Source organism: Sturnira hondurensis, unplaced genomic scaffold, assembly GCF_014824575.4.
Source record: "Sturnira hondurensis isolate 20B ecotype Veracruz unplaced genomic scaffold, ASM1482457v3 Scaffold0019216, whole genome shotgun sequence".
NCBI lineage: Eukaryota > Metazoa > Chordata > Mammalia > Chiroptera > Phyllostomidae > Sturnira > Sturnira hondurensis.
This window is the reverse complement of record NW_028091847.1, coordinates 1,199,370-1,226,847: the sequence shown is the minus strand read 5'-3', so window position 1 is coordinate 1,226,847 and position 27,478 is coordinate 1,199,370. Positions and strand designations below refer to the sequence as shown.

General features: G+C 39.1%; 1 protein-coding gene across 2 annotated transcripts in view; it reads right to left on the bottom strand.

The window, feature by feature from the left end:
- EHHADH (enoyl-CoA hydratase and 3-hydroxyacyl CoA dehydrogenase) overlaps nt 1-27,478 on the bottom strand; it is a 45,225-nt gene that overhangs the window by 5,695 nt on the left and 12,052 nt on the right. For both annotated transcript variants that reach the window (XM_037070979.1, XM_037070980.1), the window contains 3 exons: nt 25,261-25,372; nt 16,070-16,174; nt 4,617-4,958 (listed from right to left, as the gene is read on the bottom strand). In XM_037070979.1, the coding sequence (XP_036926874.1) occupies nt 4,617-4,958; nt 16,070-16,174; nt 25,261-25,372 (559 nt within the window). The remainder of the gene's footprint in view (nt 1-4,616; nt 4,959-16,069; nt 16,175-25,260; nt 25,373-27,478) is intronic.

Here is a 27,478-nt window from a genome sequence, read left to right as displayed (position 1 = left end):
TAAAATGGTCAGTTTTATGGTATATGAGTTATATCTCCATAAAACTGTTAAAAATATTGAAAGTACCAATTCTCAGGGAGCCTATAATCTAGCAGTGTGAAGACGGAAAGTTCACAATATCTATGCTATAAGGCAAAGTTGGCGATGTGAGAACTTTGAATGTCTTTGATGATTCAGAAGAAAGATTATATTTGGTTGGATGATTCGAGAAAAGCTTCAATATTAAGATATTTGAAGAAAGATCATATTGAAGTAGGTGAAATTGAGGAAGTTGAACTATCCAAGCTGGGGAAGGAAAAGGGAAAGGGAATAATGTTTTAAGCAAAAGCAAGAAGGACAGAAAATGAAGAAAAAGCATTCAGTGGAAGAGATGTTGCCCTTCCTTCCCCACACGATTTCATTTTCCTCCTGGGCACAGAAGAGACGGTGTTTTCCATATCCCTTGTATCCTGTGACTACTTCTGGGCCATACAATGGTTGGGGGTGTGCATGGGACCTACAGCTGGCCCATAAAAGCTCCTACAAGGTCTCACATTATCGCCTGAAGATAGAAAACACAGAGGACAACTGCATTATGTTATTCTTGGAAGACCTTGAAAGAGACCCTAAAGACCAAATCCGGACCGAGGTCTGTTTCTATATTGCCTGCAAGCTAAAAATGTTTTCACATTTTAAACAGTTGGAAAACTGAAGAAGAAGAAGAAGAAGAAGAAGAAGAAGAAGAAGAAGAAGGAGAAGGAGAAGGGAGAAGGAGAAGGGAGAAGAAGTATAGAAGTATCTTCTATACTTCATGTTGACTGAACTTGGGGATTGGTTTTGAACATAGAATGTTTCAGTCAGAAAAAACCCCCACTGATTTCATTTCTTTGGCATTTAGTTATTTAATTTTTAAATTTTATTAACTTGTTTTATGTTATATATAATTACTAAATATATTAAATTATTAAAATGTTTAGTTTTCCAAATTTGCTAAATATCTGCATTTCACTCAGTAACGAGAAGGCTTAGTAGGTCTCGCTGCTAAGTGTAGGTCTTGCATCCTACACTTTAGTCTGGGTAGTATGTGGGGCTCAAAGGCCCAGCTCCCAGCTTTCAGTCCCAACCCTCATACAAAATGCCTACAATTATAGAAGTCATGCTCTCAACAGGGACAATAACAATACGGACTAATGAGAAGTTATGTGGAAGGGCTGCGTGAACTGTAACACAAGGTAAGCAGTATCTCAGAACTGAAGACGGAGCAGGGGAGGGGAGCCACCTTGCGAAGGTGGAGCACAGCTCCTCGGGGCCGACCCCTCAGAGCAGGTGTGCCCCAGGGTCGCTGGGGCGGCAGAGCAACTCATGACCCCAACCACAAGAGGGGAGAAGCTTGATGCCTTTTAGAAGTGTCCTGGCTATCATTTTAGATCTTCCTTAGTTTAGTTCTAGAAACAGCTTTTCATTTCATCGTGGAAATAAAAACATACATGAAAGCACAATACCACTGACCCTGGGAAATACAAGTTTGAACTGCGTGGGTCTGCTTATATGCAGATTTTTTTTCAACAAACACAGCAAATGTATTTTCGCTTCCTTATGATTTTCTTTTTTTTATTTTCTTAACAGCATTTTTTTCTCTAGCTTCCTTTATTGTAAGAATACATATAACATACAAAACATGTGTTAATCAACTATGTTATTAGTAAGGTTTCTGGTCAATAGCAGGCTAATAGTAGCTGAGTTTTGGGGAAGTCAGAAGTTACACATGGATTTTCAACTGCTCAGGGAATTGGCCCCTCTAACCCCTGCATTTTTCAAGGGTCCACTGCATACATTTCTTTCAAAAAGCCCTTAACTAACACCTCTGCTCACAGCCCTGTGGTCCCAAGGTATTCAGCACTGTCTGATAAAGAGCTGAAGGACCAAGCCTTTCACTGCTCGTTTCTGTGTTTTCATAGGTACCTATTGTATTTATACTGAATTTAGTTTGCTAACTTTCCCTCATTAAACAAACACAGACAGTGGCAAGGAGTCCTGCTCTGCTACCAGATTTTTGCCTTTACCTGCCATGGAATTAAATTTGGCCAGAAACTTCTACTAAGAGAAGTAAATAAAGAGTAAGGGATGCTTTAGCCACTGGTCAACTTTTTGGTCAGCTGCAGTCTTCTCCCCTTCTGGGGGCCGATCTGATCTGAGGAGCCAGGGCACAGGCTCATGGAAGCACAGGGTTGCGGCTTTGTCGGGAGGCAGAGAAGATAGGCAGTGAATCGTGGAGTTTGAGGACATTGGTAAGAGGGTAGCTGAAGTGATGACTCTGAAAATTAAAGTTGAATAGAGGAAAAAGTAAAGAGTTGCTGATCAAGTGATGGATGTAATTAGAATAACCAGTGAAGAGATGTGGGAAGAGACCAGGTTGTGGCGAAAAGGTGAGATGTCAAATGTCTGAGGTAGAGAAATGTTCAGACAAGAAGACCTGTAGTGAGGCCATAAATGGGGGTCACAGAAATGAAATGAGGTGAGCGCCACTGGATCTAAGGAGGCAAAAGAACCCAAAGCAACAGGGTTCAATGAACTGTCCACACAGAAATGAAGACAATCAGATTGGCAGCAGGATTCATACCAAAATGGGTAACTGTGAGTCAGATACCAAAATTGTCAGCAAATGAGCAGGACCGATGACAGCAATAAGGAGGGGCAGAGAGACCGGAACCTATGGCAAGACCACAGAGACCGTCCCGAAAGGATTGAAAAGTGAGGATGAGGTCTGCGGAGTGTGAGAGAGCAGCAGTCCCATTCTCCTGAGAGGGCTGCAGCAGCATCAGTGGCCCGGGCAAGCCAGGATCCGAGTAGAAGACAGAGGAGGGAGCCATTAGTGAAACAGATGAGGCTGCAGGCAAGTTCCAGAGGGCACAGTATACAGTGGGAGAGGGCATCACAAAGACAAAATGCAGAGCAGTGTGGGGATAAACATGAAGAAGGGAAGTAACCAAACTGAGTTTACTTTTATCCACATTGTCTCTTGTATATTTAAAACATTTCTTTTTTTTCCTCAAACACTTTTCAGAATGATGAAGGGTATACTTAAAAAAAAAACTTCAAATTTTTAAACATTCCATGCCAGATAAACCTGAAATCTTTTTAAAAAGGCTTATAAAGATGAAATAGGGAAACTTTCAAACAATGGCTAACAAGCAATACAGATAAACTTAAGTTTGGCTATTATTTTGCACTAATTATTCCTAGGTTGAAGGAATATAGGGAAGAAGAAACAAGTAAGTACACAATGAGAAACAAACACTTGTGTTGCTGAAAGACTACCAAAAAAGGAACACTCATATTTCTTTGTCACATTATTTATCCACCTCCTTAAAAAAAATCACAAGTGAACAGAGTCAGTGCTGGAAGGAGCTCAGTGTGTTTGTACTAAATACATACTATATCATAACCGGCAATTTGCACATCTGACTCCCTTTTCCCTTTTCATTGATCTACCCAATACCCCCCTCATCAGAATTTTCTCTGTATCTAGGAGTCGGTTTCTGGATTGTCTGCTCATCTACTTTGTTTTTTAGATTCCACATGTAAGTAAAATCATATGATATTTTTCTTTCTATGTCTGACTTATTTCACACAGCATAACACTCTAGGTCCATTCATGTTGTCACAAATGGCAGGATCTCCTTCTTTTTTATGACTGAATAGCATTCCATTGTTAGAGTATGTACCACTATAGTGTCAGATGGGTATTAGACTTACCGGGGTGATCACTTCACAAGTTATATAAAAGGCTAATCACTACGTTGTTCACCTGAAACTAATATAACATTGTATGTCAAATGTAATTGAAAATATTTTTAAAAGACATACTATTTTATGCCTAAACTTGACTGAGATAACAGACTAAGAAGATACAGAGTAAGCTCTTTCCCTCCAGGTTGGGTTAGATGCTAAAGAGCCAAGTGAGGGCCAATAAAGTTGATACTTTTAGTAAACTATGAACCTCATCCACCAAAAGATTGTATTTAAGCTGAAACACAGACCATCATGCTTCCCATTTCATGGGGTTTAAAATTCACACAAGACCATCTGGGGGCCAAGACTAAGAGCAATGGAGAGTAAGAAAGTGGCTCAAAGCAGTCAGTCAGAGATCTCCTTCTGAGGAAAGAAGACATTTGCTTGGGAAAATTCCAGGGGTCAAAAGTAGGGAAGCCCCCACTTCCAGGTTCCAATGGATTTGAGGACAGTGGTTTCCAAGTAGGAGAAGTGAATGGTTCCAGGGACCATAAAGACAGACGTCACTCCGAATGCCTGGCTACAAGAGTGACAGGATACGCCTTAAAATGTGGTGCAGATAACAATTGTTGGGAAACGCAGGAGTGACAGAGTCATACAGGGAAGAGGTTGGGGTGAGTGAAAATGCCCAGACCATTTGTGTTTAGCTCCTTGTTGAGAAGGTTAGTGTCTCCAGGCCTCACAGGTAAAATGAAGATAGCTCATGGGCTAGGGTGAAAATTAAGTTAGCTAACACATGTAATATATTTATCATAGACTCTAACACCTCATGGCCCTAAGTGAATGACAGTAGCACTTTACATGTGCAGATCTGGAGGATGACATTAACTACTCCACATTCTTACCAAGAACGCCGACTGAGGAGATGGGCCGGGCCAACGCTGTTTTCCAGGATGCTCCAGAGGGCACCGACCACTTATTTGCATTCCTTTCTGCTAAGAAAGCATACTGCAGGGCCTTAGCCTGCCCTGATTGCTTAAGGTACATAAACAGCTCCTCCTCCTTCTTGATGCCCACCTCATAGGGATACTGTACAGCAGCCTGGACGGCGCGGACGCAAGTCTCCTGAGAAAGGCACCCAGGGTGCTGCTTCCGCATTTTCAGAAGGGCTTCACTGAAAATAGACTCCATGTTGGGCAAGCTCGGAACTGGCCTGTTGCAGAGCCTCCGGGATTCTAGAGGCTGGTCTGAAAGAAAGAAGAGAGAAAATATCAGATCCTTGGAAATGTTACTTACACTAAAGGAAAACAAGCACATAATAATGGTAATAATCTGTTCAAATTCAAAGTACAAAATTCAACGCTACTCGACAAGATATTTAATGTAACATTCATACCAAAGTCTCTAATGTCTTTGCAACTTTGTTCCGCAAGAATTTAATGGATCCAAAGCAATTTCAATTTTCCTAATTCAGGCCTAAAAGCAGGATTTTCCTATTATTCCAATTTCATAATGGATTAAATATTAATCTGTCAGTCAGTTTAAGGAAAATAGCTCTGAGTTGATAATATTTTAGATTCAGAGTAATTTTAATTTGATTCCTAATAGTAACAAAAACTTAAAAATACCTAGGAGAGAAGACAGTGTGATGTTGGTACGAGGACAGACATACGAGTCAAAGAAACAGAACTGAGAGCTCAGAAATAAATGCTTGTAATTAATGTGAACTGATTTCCAACAAAGGTGTCTAAACCATTCATAGGAGGAACAGAAGGAGAGTTTGTATCAACAAATAGCACTGACACAACTGGATATCCATATGCAAAAAGTAAATAAATAAACTTAGATCCCTATTGAACACTATATAAATATTACCTCAAAATTGATCATAAATCTGAGTTGAAGACCTAAAACTAAAAAATTTCTAGAACTAAACGCAGGAGAAAGTTTTGTGACGTTGGGTTAGGCAAAATGTTTTTAGCAGGATCCGTGAGAGAAAAATCAATCAATTAATTAGATTTCATTGAATTTAAAAACGTCTGTACTTCACAGAACACCATTAAGAAAATGAAATGATAAGACATAGGCTGCGAGAAAATATTTGCACGGTGGACAGATTGATGACTGCCCCACCCCCGCCAAATGTCCAGAACTTAACGACTTTCCAGGGCAAAGGGACTCTACGGATATGATTAAGACCTTGAGATGTGAGATGCAGATATTGTCCTGGATTATCCAGGTTGGCTCAGTCTAATCATAAGAGTCCTTAAAAGTAGAGAGCCTTTCCTGGCTACAGTGAAAAAAGAGATTTGATGGGGAAAAGTCAGAAAGATGAAACAGGGAAAGACTCAACCTGTTGGCAATGATGTGGCTTTGAAGATGGAGGAAGGGGGCGCCGAGAACCAAGAAACACCGTGGCCTCTAGAGGCTAGGAATGACCCTCAGTTTACAGCCGGCAAGAAGAACATAGGACCTTGGTTCTACAGTGCAATGTACCGAATTCCACCAACAATGGATTCTCCCCTTCAGCTTTGAGGAAGGAGTGAACCTGCACGCACACTCCATTAAGACCCCTACCGGACTTATGGGACTTATGGCCTTTAGATGGGTAAGAAAATAAATCTGTGTTGCTTAAACTGCTAAGCTTGTGGTAATTTATTATCAAAGGTATAGAAAAAGTAATACAATTTGAAAATCAAATATATAATAAAGAATTTGTATTTACAATATATAAAGAACTCTGCCCTGACTGTTGTGGCTCAGTTGGTTGGGCATCATCCTACAAGGTAAAAGGTCACCAGTTCGATTCCCAGTCATGAAACATGCTTGGGTTGTGGGTTCAGTCCCCAGTTGGCACCCATACGAGAAGCAACAGATTGATGTTTCTCTCTTATGTCAATGTTTCTCTTTGTGTCTTTCTCCCTCCCTTCTCCCCTCTAAAAGTAAAATCATATACATATACATATGACACTGATGACTCAATAATAAGAGGGCAAACAACCCAATTTTTTAAACGGGCAAAACTTGAGTGGCTATTTCACAATAGAGGATATACAAATGGCTAATGAGCACATGGAAAGATGTTTCACATCATTAGTCTTAGAGAAATGCAAAATCAGACCACAATGTGTAGGCAGTGTGTAGGAATCTACATGTAGGCAGATTCCAAACAACGTCATTTCTGAGACTGGAGTACAAAAATCTCTGGCTCTGGTCTTTCTCACCCTCTCTTGCTCTCTCACTTCCTCCTTCTGAAGGAAGCCAGCTGCCATGTGTGACAGTCCCTTGGTGAAGCCCATGGGACAAAGGGCCAAAGAAGGCTTTCACCCAACAGCCAGAGAGGAACTGAGGCCCTCGGTTTAATGGACCCCAAGGAACGGAGTCCTTCCAACACCCACATGAGCTTGAAGCAGACCCTCTCCCAGTCTGGCCTGAAGATGAACAGAGCCCTTTGCCATCCTGAATGTAACACTGTGTGAGGTCCTAAACCACAGGATTTAGTTAACCACACCCAGATTCCTGACCCACAGAAACGGCAAGATTCTAATAAATGTTTGATTTTAAGCAGCTAAATTTGGGGGTAATTTGTTATGCAGCTTTATATAATTAGTACAGACCCACTAAAATGACTACAATCAAAAAGACATCAGTTTGAAATGTTGGTGATGATGTGGTGTAACTGGAACCCTGATACACTGCTCGTAAGAACGTAAAATAGTACATCCACTTTATAAATCAGTTTGATGGTTTCTTTAAAAAAAAAGAACATAAACTTACTTTTCAACCCAGCAATTTCACTCCTAGGAATCCACCCAAGAGAAATGAAAACCTGTATGTCCATATAAAACTTATATGGATATTCATAGCAGCACTATTCATAAGAGCTCAAACCTGGACACAAACCCGAACATCCATCAGCTGATAAATGGTAAATGGGTGAAGAGAATGTGGTCTAGCCACACAGGGGAGCACCACTCGGCAATGAAAGGAACAAACCGCTGATGCATGCTGCAGATGGACCTCAAAAACATCATGCTGACTGAAAGGAGCCAGGTGCAAAGATTACCTACTGCATGATGCTGTGTAGAGCACGTGTCCAGAAAAGACAAATGTATAGAGACAGAATGATGTGTGGTTGCCTGGGGCCGGGGGCTCGCTGGGAAAGACCATGGGGGGGCTTTCTGGGGTGGACAAGACCTAAGACTGACTCATGAAGATGGCTGCAGAACTCTACAAGGCGAACCATGCCTCATTAAAGCTGTTCAAAATTCCTAGAAAGAAATTTATCAAGAAAGGTGCTAAGATAATACAGCATTTTATTAAAGAACATAAACTAAGACCTTAATAGAGAGAGCCCATATTCCTGGATATAACTACTTAATAGCATGAAAATATAAATATTTCCATATATGTACATTATATATAAACATCTAATCAGAACCCTTATTGTCCTATTTTTTACAAACTCAGTAGAAAAAACTCAGTAGAATGATTCTAAGTTTGCATAGAAGAATAAATGTATAACAAATTACATTATTAATAGTGTTTTCTAAAACAGTATACCATGAACTATTTTCTTTTTTTTTTTTTTTATTTATCTTTAGAGGGGAAGGAGAGAGGGAGAGAAACATCAATGTATGGTTGCCTTTTGTGCATCCCCTGCTGGTAGTTAGCCTGCAAGGAACCGGCCTGCAACCCAGGCATGTGCCCTGACTGGGAATCGAACCGCGATTGCCTGGTTCACAGGCCCGCGCTCAATCCACTGAGCTATGCCAGCCAGGGCCCCATGAACTATTTTCTTAAAAGTGCTGCCATCTCTTCAAAAATAAACCACTATATCAAAATAAACCATTATATCAAAAATGTACACCTTAGTTAGAGGGAAAAAACAGCAAATCTCATGTGCAGTTTCACTGTAAAAAGACATGAATGTGATGTCTGGCATTCCTGTGTTACTACGTGTCCAATGGAGACTGAGTAAGGTTGGGATGCAATCACGTCCACTCGGACGTATATCTTTGAAGCATTATATAATTTCATTACCCTTTTTAACCTAGGAGGGGAGACCATTTTAACATTTGATTACTATGTAGAATTGAAAAGAATGGCAGCATGGATCAAACTGGAGAGCATTGTGCTAAGTGAAGTAGGCCAGGCAGTGAAAGACAAATACCACATGATCTCACCTATAAGTGGACCCTAATCAACAAAACAAACAACAGAGAGAAAACAGAACCAGAGACATAGGAATAAAGAATAAACTGACAGTGGGGGGCGGGGAGAGCTAAGGCGGGGAAGGGAAAACAGGAGAAAAAAGGTGAAGGGTCAAGTCCAAGAACATGTAAAAAGGACCCATGGACAAGGACAAGCCGGGGTAGGGGGCGTGGGGGGAGGGGTGGGTATTGAATGTGGAATATGGAGGTAGGTAGGGCAGGGAAGAGTAATGAGGGGGAAATGGGGACAACCATAATCGAACAACAATAAAAAATTTATACTTTCCCATCTGATGTTAAGAATAGGATTCAGGAAAGGACAGAAAGATGGTATTAGCAGCATGTAGTCTCTCTCTGTGCGCCTTGCTATTGTTGGAAAAACATGAACTCTCTTACCCAACAAGCTACCCATCACTTGCTCATTTATTCAGTGAGTTAACCCAACCCTCAATTTATGAGAAGGCAAGCTCAGCAGAGGAGGATGGAAACCTTTCGAAGGCCTGATTTAATTTTTGATGAACCAAAAGGAGACAAGACAGAAGGGAGAGGAAGAGGGAAAGGACAGGGGTGTGGAGGACCACGTGGATGAAGGAAGAGGGCTGAGCTGTCAGTCAGTGTGGTGGTGTAAACAGGAGGCTGATGGCTACAGGCATAGACTGGGAAAGCGAATCTCTGCCCTTGTAACATTGTAACATTGCCACTGTTTCCACCCTGATGGGCTGCTTCTCAAAACCACAGCACACATCAGAGTTATTTGAGGAGTTTCAAAAGTTCAGATCCCCAGGTCCCACCATAGACTCAGTTAAGAGTCTTTAAGGATGGGTCCTGGACGTGAATATTTTTTTTAAATTCCACCGTTGATTTTGAGATATAGCTTCTGGGAGGTCTGAAAGCAGAGTCTTATGTCAACCACTGTGTCAAGAACTAATTCCTGATTCAAATATGCTTATCGTTGAATTCTTTCCTTGACCCATTCACATATTTCTTCTTAATTCCTCAAGGTTTTCTAAGGCATAATATTCAAGCTTTGATTTAAAAAGAAAGTGACTCACTCTCCTAATGGAAGAAAAGGAGATAATTATTTCCCCTCTTTCCTTTCTAGTAACTGACTGGAAGAGATTTTTCTCTGCCTAGGATAGAGAGAGACACAACATGCCATTTATAGAAATGGTTTCCTGCCCTGGCTCGCGTAGCTCAGTAGATTGAGCACGGGCCTGCGAACCAGAAGATCGCGGTTCGATTCCCAGTCAGGGCACATGCCTGGGTTGCAGGCCGGTTCCCTGCAGGCCAACTCCCAGCAGGGGACGCATGAAAGGCAACCATACATTGATGTTTCTCTCCCTCTCTCCTTCCCCTCTAAAAGATAAATAATAAATAAATGAAATCTTAAAAAAAAAAAGAAATGGTTTCCTAAGACATAAAGGATTCTCCCTTCTCTAATTCTCAGAAATAGTAAGCTTTGTCTGTCATAAGCTGTGCAAAGAACAGACAGAACAACTTTTCCAGGCTTACAGGCCAGCAGCTCCAGAAGTTGGGTAGTACGTCCAAGGAAGTTAAATTTAGACACATGCTGAGGCCTCCTATGTAAGGTAGGGTCACTCTGCTTTTGTGAAATATGTTTGTATAAATGTTCACAGAGACAAAAATAAATTACAAAGAGCAAAAGATAAAATGAAGTGAAAGACAGATGAAACAAGAATTTTTTAAAGTCACAAAATCAAAATGAACAAATAGACCAAGGTCTTGAGGCAGAATTAGAATGGCTAGAATGGCTCACCCAGCCCCGGGCAGTCACAGTGACAAGCCCAGGGTCCATTACAGAGAGGAAAGCAGGTTCCTCTCTGCGGAAAGCAGGAACCTCCCTAGGTTCCTGAGTTGAGGCTCCCAGTCCAATGCCCCCTGGGCCCATCTTTGAATAATGCACACTTCCATGCACATGATAATAAGTTCTTACTCCGTTTGCATAAAGCAAGCTCTGGCCAAAAGCAAGGGCAAATAAATAGCATTGTACAGGACCCTCCCCTCCCCAGTTTAGCCAAAGCAATCTGGCTTGGAATTTCTCTGTTAAATCTATTGCACTGCAGTAATCTGAGAAGCTTCCTATAACAAGATTATTAAGATGCATGAAGCTAATTAACTTTCACAGTTAACTCTCCAGGATACCCATTAAGTTTGTGGAGAAACCTGCAGCCACTTCCCAAATCACATTTTTAGGTACATGCTAACCTCCTACAAACCCCTCCCACACATAACTGGCTCCAAAACTGCCGACTGCGACATCACCCATCGGAAACCCCGTTCCTTCTGTTTTAACAAATGCTCCAAGCGATCCTGATGCAATCAAGTTTGAGAATCGTTGTTCTAGGTGAAGACAACTGTACCAGTTTCATATAACTAGACATTAGTATTAATACATTTTATTATTGATGTATTTATTCTTAAAATGTTTTATAACAAATGCCCATTTTAAAATATACATACTTTTATAAAAGAGTTTTGTGGAACCTGTCCTTCAAATCAACCCATCAATTTTGTTCTGCCAAGTAACCAAATACTAATGGCAATATTTAAAGGCAATCAATAACAAAAAAAAAAGGAACTCGAGGAAACAAAAAAACAAAGGAAAAGTACAAGACCATAAATGAAAATAAAAGGCAAAATAAATAAGCCTAGCTAAACTACACATTTGATGAGATAATAAATGACAAATGTAGATAAGATTCTCTGACATAGTTCTTCATTGATGTGCCCTATTTCTTAAGCAGCACCAGGAAAATTATAGAATTCCAAACAGTGAAACTCATTTAGAAGGAGGGAGGGAAGGAAGGAAGGAAGGAGAAAGGGAGGGAGGAAGGGAGGGGGAGGGGAAGGGAGGGGAGGAAGATTGAGTTGCATTTTTAATAAAAAAGATAAACATTTTTTATTAAAAAGATCCAAGAGTCTTCATTACCTGCCACCCAAATACAACCACTGTTAGTTTTTTTCCTCATGTGAATATACATATGAAGACATACACACATATACACACATTTGTGCAACTTGCTATCTGGCTGTTTGCTACTTAAATATTACATGTAAGCATTTTTCCAATTCTTCAACTTTATTTAAAAATGGACACTTTTTTAAACATTAAAATATTCATTCATTTATTTTTCATTTGTTTTAATTTACTCTTTACTGTATTTTTTCCATTACCATTTAGCCCCCATATGTCCCCCTCCCTCTAGCACTCACCACACTGGTGTCCACGTCCACGAGTCCTTTCTCCTTTTTGCTCACTCCCTCCACCCCCTAACCTCTCCCCTACCCACTGGCTGTCATATCTGCTCTCCATCTACGAGTCTGTCTCTGTTTTCCCTGTTAGTTCAGTTTGTTCATTAGATTCCATATACGAGTGAAATCTTATGATATTTGTCTTTCTCTGACTGACTTATTTCACTTAAATGTTAGACCCGAAACCATAAAAATCCTAGAAAAAAACATAGGCAGCAAAATCTTGTATATTGCTTGTAGAAATTTTTTTAAAGATTTTATTTATTTATATTTTGAGGGGAAGGGAAGGAGAGGAGGAGAGAAATATCAATGTGTGGTTGCCTCTTACGTGTCCCCTGCTGGAAACTGGCCTGCAACCCAGGCATGTGCCCTGACTGGGAATCGAACCATGATCCTCTGATTTGCAGGCCCGCGCTCAATCCACTGAGCTACACCAGCCAGGGCTGCTTGTAGAAATTTTTTTATCAGATATATTTCCTCAGGCAAGGGAAACAAAAGAAGAATAAACAAATGGGACTACATCAAACTCAAAAGGTTTTGCACAGCAAAGAAAATCATCAATAAAATCAAATGACAACCCACAGAATGGGAGAACATATTCGCTGATACATCTTATAAGGGGTCAACATCCAAAATTTATAATGTATTTACAAAACTCAACACCAAAAAAAACAAATAACCCAATTAAAAATGGGCAAAGGACCTGAATACACACTTCTTCAAAGAGGACACACAGATGGCCAATAGACATATTAAAAATAGAACTTTTAATGGCAGAATGGGATTACTCCATTGAGATCTATTATTTTTTATGTAACTAACCTCCTAAAATTAGATGTTTGAGTTGTTTCCAATGTGTTACAATGATAAATAAAGCTTCAGTAGGTATCACTGTACACAGCTATTGTTTACTTCTATGATTACATTTCTCTACGATAAATTCCTAAGTGAGGAAATACTAAGTCAAAAGGTGTGAATATGCCCTAGTACGTGACTGCCCTACTGCCCTCTAATAAGACACACCACACGCAGCACGCTGTTACACTGAATTTATTTACTTTTCTATTTTTCCGACTTCCCTGGCAAAAATGAGAGTCTTTCAAAGCACTAATGTTTTCTCATTAATCATCACATTTAAAAAGCATTTAAGAATCAACCACACACTTATTCGAGTACCCAGCAATGCTGCTGATAGGTGCTTACCGAGGAGGGAGAGAACATGTCTACAGAGATCTGTGTGGGCTCAAAGTGGAAACAACCTAAATGCACATCAACTGATAAATGGATAAACAAGTCATGGCATATCCATGCTATGGATGACTATTCAGTAATAAAAAGAATAAAATATTAACATACAAGGAATGTAACAACATGGATGAATCTCAGAAATAGCATGCTAAGCGAGAGAAGTCAAACACAAAAGATTACACACTCTATGTGTGGTTCCGCATGTGAGAAATTCTTAAAAAATAAAACAGCAGGCGCGTGGTTGTCAGTGGGGGGACTCCCCTGGAAAGAAGCAGGAGAATTCTTTTTAGGGTACTCAAACTCTATCTTCTTGATGGTGACAACATAAATGTAAACAGTAACAAAAATTCACCAGTCTACACTTAAATGGGTGAATCGTTTTGTGCATAAATTACATCTCAGTAAAACTGGAAAAAATCAAAACAAAGCAAAGACTATTTATGAAATTGTGGGGATAAAATGAATTTCTTTTCATTTTTGCATATTTTCTTTAAATTTTTGTCTGTATTCACATACATTCTACATAGCTCTAATTACACTATATATATATATATATATAACTTTCTATTTTAGACACTATTAAACACAAATAATTTTATATGTTTCTACACTGTCTTCATGACTATAATGTAAAATAGTTGTACATAGCTGTCCAAAGCCCAGAACGATTTCCCTACTGTAATGAAGTGAATTACCAAGTTCTAAAGCAGATGATTCCTCCTCAATATTTGGATGCCACCAGGTGGACAAACTGTGTAATGTTGCTGAGATTGAGTAGACTGTTTTATACATTTTAGAAATAAAATATTTTTAAAACATTTATTTGTTACCACCCAGGTAATTTAGTTGGATGGAGTGTTGTCCCGATATGCCAAGGTCGCAGGTCCCATCTCTGGCCACCGCAACAAATGAAAGCATCAGTAAGTGGAGGAACAAAACGATGTCTGTCTTCCCTCTTTCTCAAATCAATCAGTAAAAATATTGTTTAAAAATTTTATTTGAATTAATNTGTAATGTTGCTGAGATTGAGTAGACTGTTTTATACATTTTAGAAATAAAATATTTTTAAAACATTTATTTGTTACCACCCAGGTAATTTAGTTGGATGGAGTGTTGTCCCGATATGCCAAGGTCGCAGGTCCCATCTCTGGCCACCGCAACAAATGAAAGCATCAGTAAGTGGAGGAACAAAACGCTGTCTTCCCTCTTTCTCAAATCAATCAGTAAAAATATTGTTTAAAATTTTTATTTGAATTAATTTTAAAACTAAACAACTTTCAAAAATGAAAACACTATAAATGTACTGGATAGCTGCGATCCTCTTCTGTCTCTGGAAGTAACTTAACCCTTAAATCTGAATCTAAGGAAATGGGTTCAGGAAAAGAAAGAACTCCCTGTTGAAATCAAGTTCTTTATCAACTAAAACCACAGATATAAATAATAGTCTATTTATACCCCAAACCAAAAATAATTTAGGGACCTGCAAATGTAAACAGCCTCTGCTGTTGGCTAGCCAGGTGACCGCTAACAACACGATAAGCCCTCTCGGGAGGCACAGTGAAGCCAGTGATGAAAATGAGGGGAGGTTTGTCTGGAAGGCAGAGGAACAGCAGGAAACTCACTCTCATTCAGGCAAAGACCCTCTCTTCACGAGTCACCAGTTTTTTCCCCCCACAGACCCTGGCCTCTCCACTTCAGGCTTTTCCTACTGCATTGAAAGAGTAACTGGCTAGAGCCACACACACACACACACACACACACACACAAAAGATTATTTCAGAAAAGTGTTTAGTCCCTACCATCGTGGACAAGTGACTTTTTCCAAAAGAATGCCCTTGAATGACAATGAGCCATTGCCTGCCACCAAGTAGGGAGATGAACACCCTGTGCTGCCTGTAACCCAAACTCTTTCCAATTATTTTTTCCTGACACCCTCTAACCCTCTCTATCTTTCCACCAACTTCCATACATTAAAAGGAACAGTGAAAAAAGAAAAGAAAAACTGTAGGATTGCCACTCCAAAGACCTCGTAAAGGAAGGTCGTCGCTCCATAAAGTGAGAAACCAATGAGAGAGAAAACATCGCTCACTGAAACAAAACCACACAGTTTACTGTCGTCAACTACAGAGTTTGTCTTCCAGTATTTGCTGAAATGTTTATTGGCTTATTTGTTTTCATTTTAATGATATTCCTTAATGGTAAATAAACTCATTTAATGAAAATTCAAAAGGTACAGAAGTAAACAACAAGAAGTCTCCTCCCAGTTGTGGCCCTGGTCGACCAGCCCCACACCCAGAGATAATCATTAACCATTTCTTATGAATCCTTGTGGAAATATTTTATACACAAACAGTTATAGATATACGTTCTCCCCTTAGAGTCATTCGGTCCCATTTCCTCTTTCTTATTACCCAAATGGTAAAGCCCTATACATAATGACACTTTTTTTTTACTTCGTACAATATATATGCTGTTTGTACTACGTCAATACAGAGTTTCTCATTCTTTTTAAAGCTGTGTCATAGGGCATCACATAGATGTATCAGAAGGTATGTAAGGAGTTTCTTACTAAGACGGACACTTAGCTTGTTTTCAGTTTGGGGGTATTTTTATCATCTTCTTACCTAAAACTCTCTGGGCTAAATTGATTGCTTCTTCAACTGGGTTTGAGTTGACAATTCCATCTAGAATACCCAGCTTGAGTGCTTCATCTGCCAAAATATGTCTTCCTAAAACAAAACAAAACAAGTCAAAGAATGAGGTGGAACTAAAGCAAAAGCATTGCTCTCTCTAGTATGCAGGACATCTGACCTGTACATAAACATATATTATTAAATAAAATAATAATAACAAAATATCATTATTATTAAATAATAATTATTGTTTAATAATTTATTTAATTATTATTTAGTGATTTAAATAAACAATATTATTTATATTATTAAACAAACAATTGTATTTATTTAATATAGTTATTAAATAAATAATAAAATTATTAAATAATAATTTAATATTATTAGATAAATAATAATGATTATTTACTATTAGATAATATCATCTATTAATAATAATAGTTATCATTATTATTAAATAATAGCACCTATTATTAAATAAATAATAATAATAAAACAATAAAACAGCAGCACCACACTGACTGCTGGAGTAGAAAGACCACTGAAGAGGTAACCAGAAAACGTGGATTCAAGCTCCGGAGCTGCCTTTACTGGCTTTGTCACCATGAAGAACTGTATAGGACTACAATTTCCGTGTTGATAAATGGGAATAACTTACCTTACCTTAGTAATTCTGGGTATTAGGTGAGAATAACATATTCTCTTTACATTCTATAAATAGCTATAGAACCACTTTATAAACTATAGATCTCTGTTTAAATATAAGAGGTGATCGTTTTAAATTATAATAATAGCCCTGGCTGGTGTAGCTCAGTGGATTAAGCACTGGCCTGCGAACCAGATGGTTGCCAGTTTGATTCTCAGTCAAGGCACATGCCTGGGTTGCAGGCCAGGTCCCCAGTAGGGGGCACGTGAGAGGTGACCACACATTGATGTTTCTCTCCCCCTCTTTCTCCCTCCCTTCCCCTCTCTAAAAATAAATCAATAAAATCTTTTTAAAAAATAAATAAATTATAATCACAGAGGTAGAGCAGTATCTCATATCATATGTAAAAAGGGCTGTTATTGATTCCAAAAAAAAAATACAGTGCCCACAGATAAATATGGCTGGGTAGACAGGAAAAAATGTACTAAGTTAACATGATATAAACTATTATCAAAATTACACAAAGTAAAGGAGGTGGGGTTTCCACCATTTCTTTGGCTCCCCAGGATCTCGACCCCTTGCATAGTTTGTGGAATCACTACCTCTGAGCCTTAGAGCCCTGGCTCTTTCTATAGAAGCTGAAAAGGAAACGGAGATAATCAGACAACTGTTCCTTCTGACCCGTGGCATCTGGGGTATGTCCCATGGCACCAAGGCTGGCAAATGGAGTGCTCTCCCGAGGGTTTCCAGTCTGGAGTTAGTGACACTAAGCAACAGCAACAGCGTAAATCTCATTTCTCAGGTGGAGACGTCTGGTATCTGGTGGGGATACCAGCAGCACCCAGGGTCCAGTGGCGGCAGCGGCCGCCTCCAGCACAGAATGGCAGCTCTAGGGAGGGGGTCACGGGAGTTGGACACATTACTGCTTCCTTGCCAGTACCATCTTTCTTCTGAAAGGTGATCACCAAATCTGTATCACGGCAACGATTCCACAGTCTTCGCCACTCTTATTGAAAATGTGGGTGGATGCTATCTCTGAGACAAACCGTCCATTCCTGGTTCTTATTAGTGCTTCGAAGAGCTACAAATGGGTCTTTTGATCAAATAGACAGTTCAATAATGTTTGGCAGGGGTCACTCTGTAACAGCAATATTTGGGCAGTTTTCTGGAAGTGCCTTTGAAAACAGGCTTCCAGATTTGCCCCTGGGGTGAGGAGAGTGGTAGGGAGTGGGTGAATGGCTTCAGGCATCCAGTCTCCTGTGTATAAAATCACTTGGGTGAAGGTTGAGTGAATCAGCCCCTCTGGGTTAAGTGGAAAATAAAAGGAAGATGGAAACCTGGGTACTAAAAAGATCTTTGAGGCCACTGACCAGGGGTAACAAGAACTGCCCACAGGTGAACTGAAAATTCTTTCAGCTTCAATGATTTCTTCTGGCCTGGATTTCACAAATGCAGAGGAGTAACATTACTGTTCTTACAGAACCAATGAGATTACAAATACCTTATTTATTCTGTGTCAAGGACCTAAAGACCCAGCTCTGTATATACAATTCAGACTCTCGGACTGAGATTTCAACTTGTTTTTCGTTGTGCTGCCCTCGGTGTAGGGGACAACCACTGTCCAATGGATTGACAGAGTTACTACAGCACCTCTCCTGCCTAGAACTCCTATAAGACACCCCAGGACAACGGAAGCTGCAGCTTCTCCAGGCAGGGTAGTCTCGATATTTTCCAATTTTCTTCATGGCTTCTTTTCCAACCTTTAGAAGAAATTTTCTACATGGAACCCTTTCCAGATGTCATTTTAAAGTCCCCCTAAAGTTGTACAGATTACTTAAAAAGATAGGTGTATGATTCTACTGTGATCTTTCTTCTAATTCACTGTGACCTTTTATATGCAAATCAAAACCCATCATACTCTTACTGTTTTTACCTCTTCTCATTATGTTAAAAATAGTGATATTTCTAAAAGAAGCATAACTTTGGAAAAGGCCATTCCTAGTTCACTTCATTTCTTTTTGTCAAATAAGCCAGATTTCTCCCTGATTTCCCCCAAGATACTCTTGCTTTTCAAACTTAATACTGAAAACAGGGCCACAAAATTCCTCAACATTTGCCCACATGCTTTAATTTCTGTAAACCTTAGAATTTACAGACTCATTTCACACTTTAGTCAACTCTTGAACAACATGGGTTTAATCTGTGAGGCTCCACTAATATGCAGATTTTCTTCAATAAAGACACATGGTACTACAAATGTCTTTTATCTTTCTTAAGATTTTTTTAATAACACTTTCCTTTCTCTAGCCTACTTTTTGTAAGAATACAGTATGTAATACGGGCATATAATGCACAAAATATGTGTTAATCAACTGTTTGTGTTCTCAGGAAGGTCAGCAGTGGGCTATAAGTAGTTCAGTTTGGGGAGAGTCAAAAGTTACATGTGAATTTTCAACTTCATGGGAGCCAGTACCCTGCACTGTTCAAGGTCAACTATATTTTAACTTCCCCCTAAATCTTATGCTTCTTTGCTTCCTTTCTGTTTCGCAGAATAAATGGTCCCATGCTAGACTACAAACATTCTCTTACAAATTCTGCACTGGATACTTAAAATAATTCATATCCTTACATGTGTGCTTTTTCATACCACCACAAATTGCAACAATTTCTAATTTAATTTACTAATGATAAGAAATTTAATATTTTTAGCTTTTCTAATTCCCCTTTCATACGCCATAGGAGTAGCAATTTGAATCTTGTATATAGCTTTGTATTGTGGTTTCTGGGTCAAAATATAGGAATTTCAATGAACACTTCTCAAACTTTTCAGTCTTAGGATCCCTTTACATCCTTAAAAATTATGGGGCACTCCAAAGAGCTTTTGTTTATAGGGTTATTTCTATCAATATTACTATATTAGAAATTAAAACTGAAAAAATTTTAATGTTTCTTATTTTATGTTAATATATAAGAATTTTGTGCAAAATAACTATGGGTTCAAATTTTTAAAAATGTAGTGAGAAGAATGTGACTTTTATATTTTTGCAAATTTCTTTCATGTCTGGCTTAATAGAAGACAGCTGGACTCTCATATCTGCTTCTGCATCCAATTTGTTCGATATCACATAGCATATAATAATCTCTGGAAATTCGACCATACCCTTGTGAGAGAAAGAGAGGAAAAGACAAGTAATGTTCTGCTGTTATGAAAATAGTTCTGACTTCATAGTGCTCTTCAGCACACCCAGCAGTCCCTGAATCACACTTTAAGAACGCCTGATCTATATGATCACTTTAAAGACTGCATACTATCTTAATATACGAATTTCCACACATTGAGCATTTATTTTGTGGATGAAGTGATTTTAGTTGTTTTGAAAGTATCCTTTGTTGTGTTTTGTTCCTTTCCTTTGAAAGCCTGCATGACTCTATTTTCTGGAAGTTTAAAATCTTCTTTCTCTCTCTTTTTAATTTTATTGTTGTTCACGTACAGTTTTCTGCCTTTTCCTCCCTTCTCTCGCCTCCCAACTCAGCCATCCCCACCTCCCTCCCCTGATTCTAACCCCCCTTGGTTTTGTCCATGTGTTCCTGAAAACCCTTCAGCCTTTTCCCCCCATTATCCCTCCTATCTCCCCTTTGGTTACTGCCTATTTGTTCTTGATTTCAATGTCTCTGGTTATATTTGGCTTGCTTGTTTGTTTTGTTGATTACAATCCACTTATAGGTGAGATCATATGGTGTCTTTCATTGCCTGGCTTATTTCACTTAGCATAATTCTCTTAGTTCCATCCACGCTGTCACAAAGAGTAGGAGCTCCTTCTTTCCTCCTGCTGCATAGTACTCCATTGTGTAAACGTACCACAGTTTTTTGATCCACTCATTTACTGATGGGCACTTAGGTTGCTTCCAGCACTTGGCTATTGTAAATCGTGCTACTATGAACATCAGGGTGCATAGGTTCTTTTGGATTGGTGTCTCAGGATTCTTAGGATATAAGCCTAGCAGTAGAATTGTCAGGTCAAAAGACAATTTCATTTTCAGTTTTTTGAGAAAATTCCATACTGTTTTCCATAGTGGCTGCACCAAAATACATCAGGCATTGCTATCTCTTCATTAGTTTTTCCAGGAAAATGGCTGTATGCTAAAATACAATGTCTTCCATGCCTGCCACCTTCATGTACATTTTATGTATCTTTTTGTTAAGTTCTGTTCTATAAATGTGTCCCTATCCTCCATTTTGCTGATTCAGTTAGTTATGTGTTCTGTTACATCTTTTTTGCTGTTGATGCTTCAAAAAGAAATAATTGTGGCTAATGTTTTCATTTTAAACAGGTTGTTCTATTTAATAAATAAATAATTTTCTTTTCTAATTCAGAATAATGTGAATTTTCTCTAATCTGTATCAGTAGACTCACATTTATCTTTCATTTTTCTTCTGTCACAATATTTTCATAGGTTTTATGTTCAGGGTTTGGTTTTAAGAGTGTAGTTTGTCTGTTTTTTGGTTTGGTTATGAAATGAAATTTGCTGGTATTTTTTACTGCTGCTTGGAAACTCCGGCTGTAAAATCATCCTCAATATCTTGTTCAAATACAGAGAAAACCCACCTATACAAACATTTAAAAGGCAGGCAGGATAAAGGTTCCACTCCCAACGTCTCCCCGAGTATGCTGGATACTAAGAGGTATCTCATCAAAGTCTAGAGCCCAGGGGCATCTCTGTACCTTGAATGATCCTCAAGAATCCCATCAGACCTGTGGAAAAGCTCTAAGAGCACAGAGCAGAGGCTTTCTGTGCTGCTCAGTGGACAAAGAGGATGGGACCTACAAAGTAAAAGCAGAAAGAACAGGGCACTGCAGTTCTTGCCACCCAATTGGACAGAGCATCAGGGAATGAACTGCAATGCATTCAAGCCTCTTTTGTGGTCACTGCTGAAGATTCACTTGTTTTCAGCCAGCACCTCAACAGAATTGTGGAGAAGCAAGAGTTGGTGCTATCATCGATCCACTTGCCAGAATTGCCTCTCTTATGGATTTCAGGAGGTTGGAATATGTTAGCTATCTACTTACTAATTTAATCCAAATCTATATACTTAGTAATTTCTAATGAGATCAGTTCCTGCAACACTGGCGTTTTTTCCCTACATTAGTAGGGAATCTTCAACCTTCAATAACAATTTTTTTAAGATTTTATTTATTTATCTTTAGAGAGGAAGGGAAGGAGAGAAAGAGAGAAATATCAATGTATGGTTACCTCTCAAATACAGTTCCCTTCTGGGAACTGGCCTGCAACCCAGGCATGTGCCCTGACTGGGAATCGAACCACGATCGTGTGCAGTAACAATTATTTTTAACATCCTTTCTTAGAAAAAAAAATTCCAAACCACAAAGATTCTCAATATCATCACTTTTAACAACGACTGTATTAGTTTACTATTGCTGCTGTAACAAGTGACCACAAGCAAACACATGGTATCTTAAGACAACATACATGTGTAATATTGGTTCAGGATGTCAGAAATCTAAAACAGGACAGTGGAACTGTGTTTCTTCTGGAGGCTTTCAGAAAGAATCTTTCTCTCGTCTTTTCCAGACTCTAGAAAAGCTGCCTACACTTCCTGGCTTGTGGCCTCTTCCTCCATCTTCAAAGCTATCCATGTAGTATCGTCCCTCTTCCCTGACCTCTTGCATCCCTCTTCCAAGGGCCTTTGTGATGAATTGGACCCATCTAGAAACTCCAAAATAAGTTAACTTAATTGCATTAGTCCCTTTGGAGATCCTTAACTTAATTCCATTAGTCCCTCTTGAATGTCAGGTGACATATTCACAGATTCTGGGGATTAGGACAGGGACATCTTTAGGGGATCATCATTCTGCTTCCCATAGTTGCATTGACAAAGATCTTCTATGTGACAGAAATATGTCGTGTAATTTCATTATTCCTTAAAGCCACTCATTTAACTGATGAGAAAACAGAGGCTGAGAGCCCAGAAGACTTCTCTCCTAAACTCTGGGCCAGCCTTTTCAATGGTCTGTCTACTTGACACTCCACCTGGATGTCTAACAGGCGTCTCACGCTTAACATATCCCAAACTGGGCACTATGATTCCTCCCCAGAATATGTTCTCCCAGCGGAAATCCCCATCTCAGCAATGGCACCCTCTTTCCAGCTGCTCAGGCCATTAAAATCATCCCTGATTCTCCTTTTTCTCACATCTGATCTGTCACAAAATACTGTTGGCTCTACCATCAAAACATAACCAAACTTCGACCATGTCTCATCATTTACATTGCTACCACTCGGGTCCACGCTCCCATCATCTCTCCCTTGGTTTATTACAGCGGACTTCTAACCAGTTCTCCTATTTCTGCTCTTACCTCTGATTAATATATTTTCAACAGCCAGAGTGATCTTTTTAAAATAGGACATGTTACTCCCCTGCTCAAAACACTCCAGTCCCTTTCCGACTCAATCCGAAGAAGAGCCAGCCTTCTTTCTGTAATCTTCAGGACCCTACATGACATGACTTCATCCCCTGTTGCTCTTCCCTGTGCTCACTTCAATCCACCCGCATTGACCTTCTTGCTTTTCTTTTTTGAACTTTCCAGGTATGTCCCTGCCTCAGGGCTTTGCATTTGCTCTTTTCTCCATGTGGAATATCTTCCTCCAGATATTAGCATAATAACCTTCCTCACCTCCTTTGGCTGTTTACTCAGATGTTATTTTGTAGGAAAGCATTTCCTAGATACTTTACCTAAAATATCATCCCTGTCCCTGAGATTTTATTTTCCCCACTTCTGGTTTATGTTTTCTCCTGAGCACTTATTTCCATCTAGCCTACTATATATACTACTAATATAAAAGGTAGGCATGTGTTTGAGTACAGAGTTGTGGTATCTAGTCTCCAAAGGGACCCCCATGTGTTTGGCCTTTTGGTGTTCAAGCCCCCTCTCATGTTGAATAGGGGAAACCTGTATAATTAATAGGATAGTTCAGGAAAAAATGGCGTGTGATTCCAGAGCTAGGTCAAAAAGACATTGCACCTCTCACCTTGCTCTCTCTTGGATAACTCTAGAAGAGGCAAGAGTCCACTTACACAGCACTATGGGGAGGTCCACACGGAGAGGAAATGAGGCCTCCTGCCAACAGTCAGCACCAACTAGCCATCCACGTGTGCTGGCCACCCTGGAAGTCTATCCTCCAGCCCTGGTTGAGTTTTCAGATAACTACACTTCCAGTCAATGTCTTGACTGCAACCTCATAAGAAACCCTGAGCTAAACTGCTCCCAAATTCCTAACCCACAGAACTAGGAAAGAAAAAAGCACTGCCAATTAAGGCATGACTCAAAACGAATGTAAGAGACGTCCTCATTTCAAAGGTGTGGAAAAAACTGTGGTTCTGAATTGATGAAATGTGACAATATGATGTTTGTCACTGCTGTTTTCTCTATATAATCTCCATGAAGGTAGGATTTTATTGGTTTAGTTCCCTGCTACATTGCCAATGCCTAGAACAAGGCCTAGCATATGAGAGAAGATTAATAATAGTCACTGGATGAATGAGTAAAAATAAACTTGCACAAGGCACATTGTTTAAATGTGGTAGAGCTGGTATTCAAACTTGGGACTCTTTTTATGTGCTCTTTTTATTGCCCCTTCTTGAGGATATAGTCTATTACCGAGATCCTCATCTTATTTTTATTCAATCCTCCTCTTAACTAAGAAGACAGATGTGCAAATAATGATATATAGCTGAAACTTATGAAGTTACTACCATGCCTGGGGCCATTCCCAAGCACACTGTATGCATTAACTTATCTAATCTTCACCACACTGTGTAAGTATATGGCAGATACTATTATTATCCACATTTCTTTAAAAACTAAGGCATTAAAAGGTAAAGTGATTGGCCTGAGGTCTCATAATTATTTATACCTGTTTAGCATAAATAGTCATATATAGTCTTTCTTCCAACCTTATCTCAACTGAAAATGCCTTTATATGTCTTATGGTATTTGGTAAATTTAGGATGCCTAAATGTTTTCTAGTGTTGCATTGTTCACATTCTCTATTAAAAGAGAACAACATTTATTTGTACCTAATGTATTAATACTTGAGAAATAAAAAATTCAGTCATTTGCACCCTAAAAGTTAAAATCTTTCCTTGAAAATTCTGGTTCTAATTCCTGTTTATATTACAATTTGTACATTAGATCCAAATATAATATATCCTACGTGAACACCAGTGTCCGTGAGCCTGCACTTGAACTATAACAAAATCCTAAATGTGATTTAGCACTTTGTATACCTTTCCCAGAAGTCTTCACAGTAACATCTGAGATCTTCAGAGTAACATCTGAGAAGCTCTCAGGAAAAGTGTTCTTTCCATTTTACAGACAAGAACATTGACAGTCAAAGAAGTTAAAGTCTCCTCTTAAGATCACATAGGTATGGAATGGTCCAGCCAGAGTTTTTCTAAATCCTAGCCCAGTTCCTCACGGTGATCTGTATGACTGCTGGCAGGGTTTACACTGACCTGAGGTGATTAAGTCAAGTGCAGCAGGAACTCCGATGAGCCTGGGAAGAAGCTGGGTTCCTCTTGCACCAGGGAGAAGTCCTAATTTGACTTCTGGGAAGCCAACTTGAGCCTGTCGAAGTTTAAAGGCACGAAGGTCATTAGAATGAGATGACATACAGAGTAAAGGTGAGCATTCCCCTGGATTTTCCAAATTCTCAAAAACATTGTTTCATAGAATTCAGCAAGAGTTTCCACACAGCAAATTACTGTATACCCTCTCATTTAATTTAATTAACAAAATTAAAAGAGCTATGCTGTTCCTAAGTCTTTATGTTGAAACACAACACTAGCATCTTAACACATTTTTTTCTGACTCTATTATGACCTGTCTCAGTCAACAAAAATAATAGTCTCCAGAAAAAGCTTTATGGAGCCCTGAAAGATTCAGTCAGCCAAGGCAGTAAAAAGATACCCACAGAATTGGAGAGAACATTTTTAAATTGTATATTTAGAAGATATAAAGAACTTTTACAACTCAATAGTATAAAAAGATAATCCACTTAAAAGTGGGCAAAGGATCTGAATAGACATTCTCCAAAGAAGAGCTACAGATTACCAATAAGCACTTGAAAAAATGCTAATATCACTAGCCATCAGGGAAATACAAATGGAAACTTCAAGATACCACTTCATACCCATTAGGATGGCTATAATAAAAAAGAGAAAAATAACAAGTGTAAGAGAGGATGCAGAGAAAACAAAACCCTCACGTATTGCTGGTGAGAATAGAAAATGGTACAGTCCCTTTGGAAACAATTGGCCAGTTCCTCAAAGGTTAAATACAGAGTTCCCATATAACCCAGCAACTCCACGCATGAGTATGTACCCAGGAGAAACAAAAACCTGCCCACAGAAAAACTTGTACACAAATTTTCATAGTGTCACTCTTTTCATTAAGACCAAGAAAGTAGGAACAACCCAAATATCTATCAACTATCAACTGATGAATAAATAAACACAATGCGGCCTATCCATAGAGGGAATATTATTTAGCCATAAAAAAGAATGAAGTACTTTCTTTCCATGGAAGATAGAGGCTCTGACATAAGTGAACCTTGAAAACATTAGGTTAACTGAAAGAAGCCAGTCATAAAACACAACATATTGAATAATCCATTTATTCTAAATGTCTAGCATAGCCAAATCCATAGAGACAGAAAGTAAATTTGTGGCTGCCTGGAATGGGGGAAAGGGAAAATGGAGGATTACTCTTAAAGGGCATAAAGTTTCTTTTTATGGTATCGAAATGTTTTAAAATCAACTGTGGGAATGGTTGCACAACTCTGAATATACTAATATTCCACTGGGTTCTACACTTTAAACAAGTGAATTATATGATTTGTGAGTTATATCTCAATAAAGCCATAGAAGAAGAGGAAGGAGGAGGAGGGAGAAGGGGTGGGGAATGGGAGGAGGAGAACTCAACCTCAATCCAGACAGGAGGGTGAGCTCCAGTCCCTTATCACACGCCCCTCCTGGCCATGTAAAAGTGGCCAAAGCTCTGCTAGTCATTTAACAAGTACAAAGAAGGGAGGAGAGGTTATTTAAATGCAGACTGCAATCTACCCACACTGTGATGCTAATAACTCCAAAATACCTGGAATATTTGAGCCTCTCTCACGCAAGGGTTTTCTAACAGCCAATTCCCATTTTTTCCCACCACTGTTCATCCCCACCCCTAACTTATTTATTATTTTTCATACATTAGATCTGCACTCAGTGTGCAGAAGGTCACAGTGAGAGAAATGAAGACAAAGGGGTACTTAGAATGTGTCTTTACTTATAAGCTTTCACAAAAATTAGAACAACATAGCCCTGGCTAGCGTGGCTCAGTGGATTGAGTTCGGGCCTGCAAGCCACACAATAGCGGTTCGATTCCCAGTCAGGGCACATCCCTGGGTTGTGGGCCAGTTCCCAGCAGGGGATTCACGAGAAGCAACCATACATTGATGTTTCTCTCCTTCTCTCCTTCCCTTCCCCTCTAAAGAAAAATAAATAAAAAATATTTTTAAAAAATTAGAACAACATAGGTAAATGGTTAAATAAATTATGGTATGAAAATTATATAGCCATTTAAATTATATTTTTAAATAATATTTACAATGAAATTAATAGCAAATTTCTCATCAGACACCATGAAGGCCAAAAGGCAATAGGGTGACATATTCAAAGTACT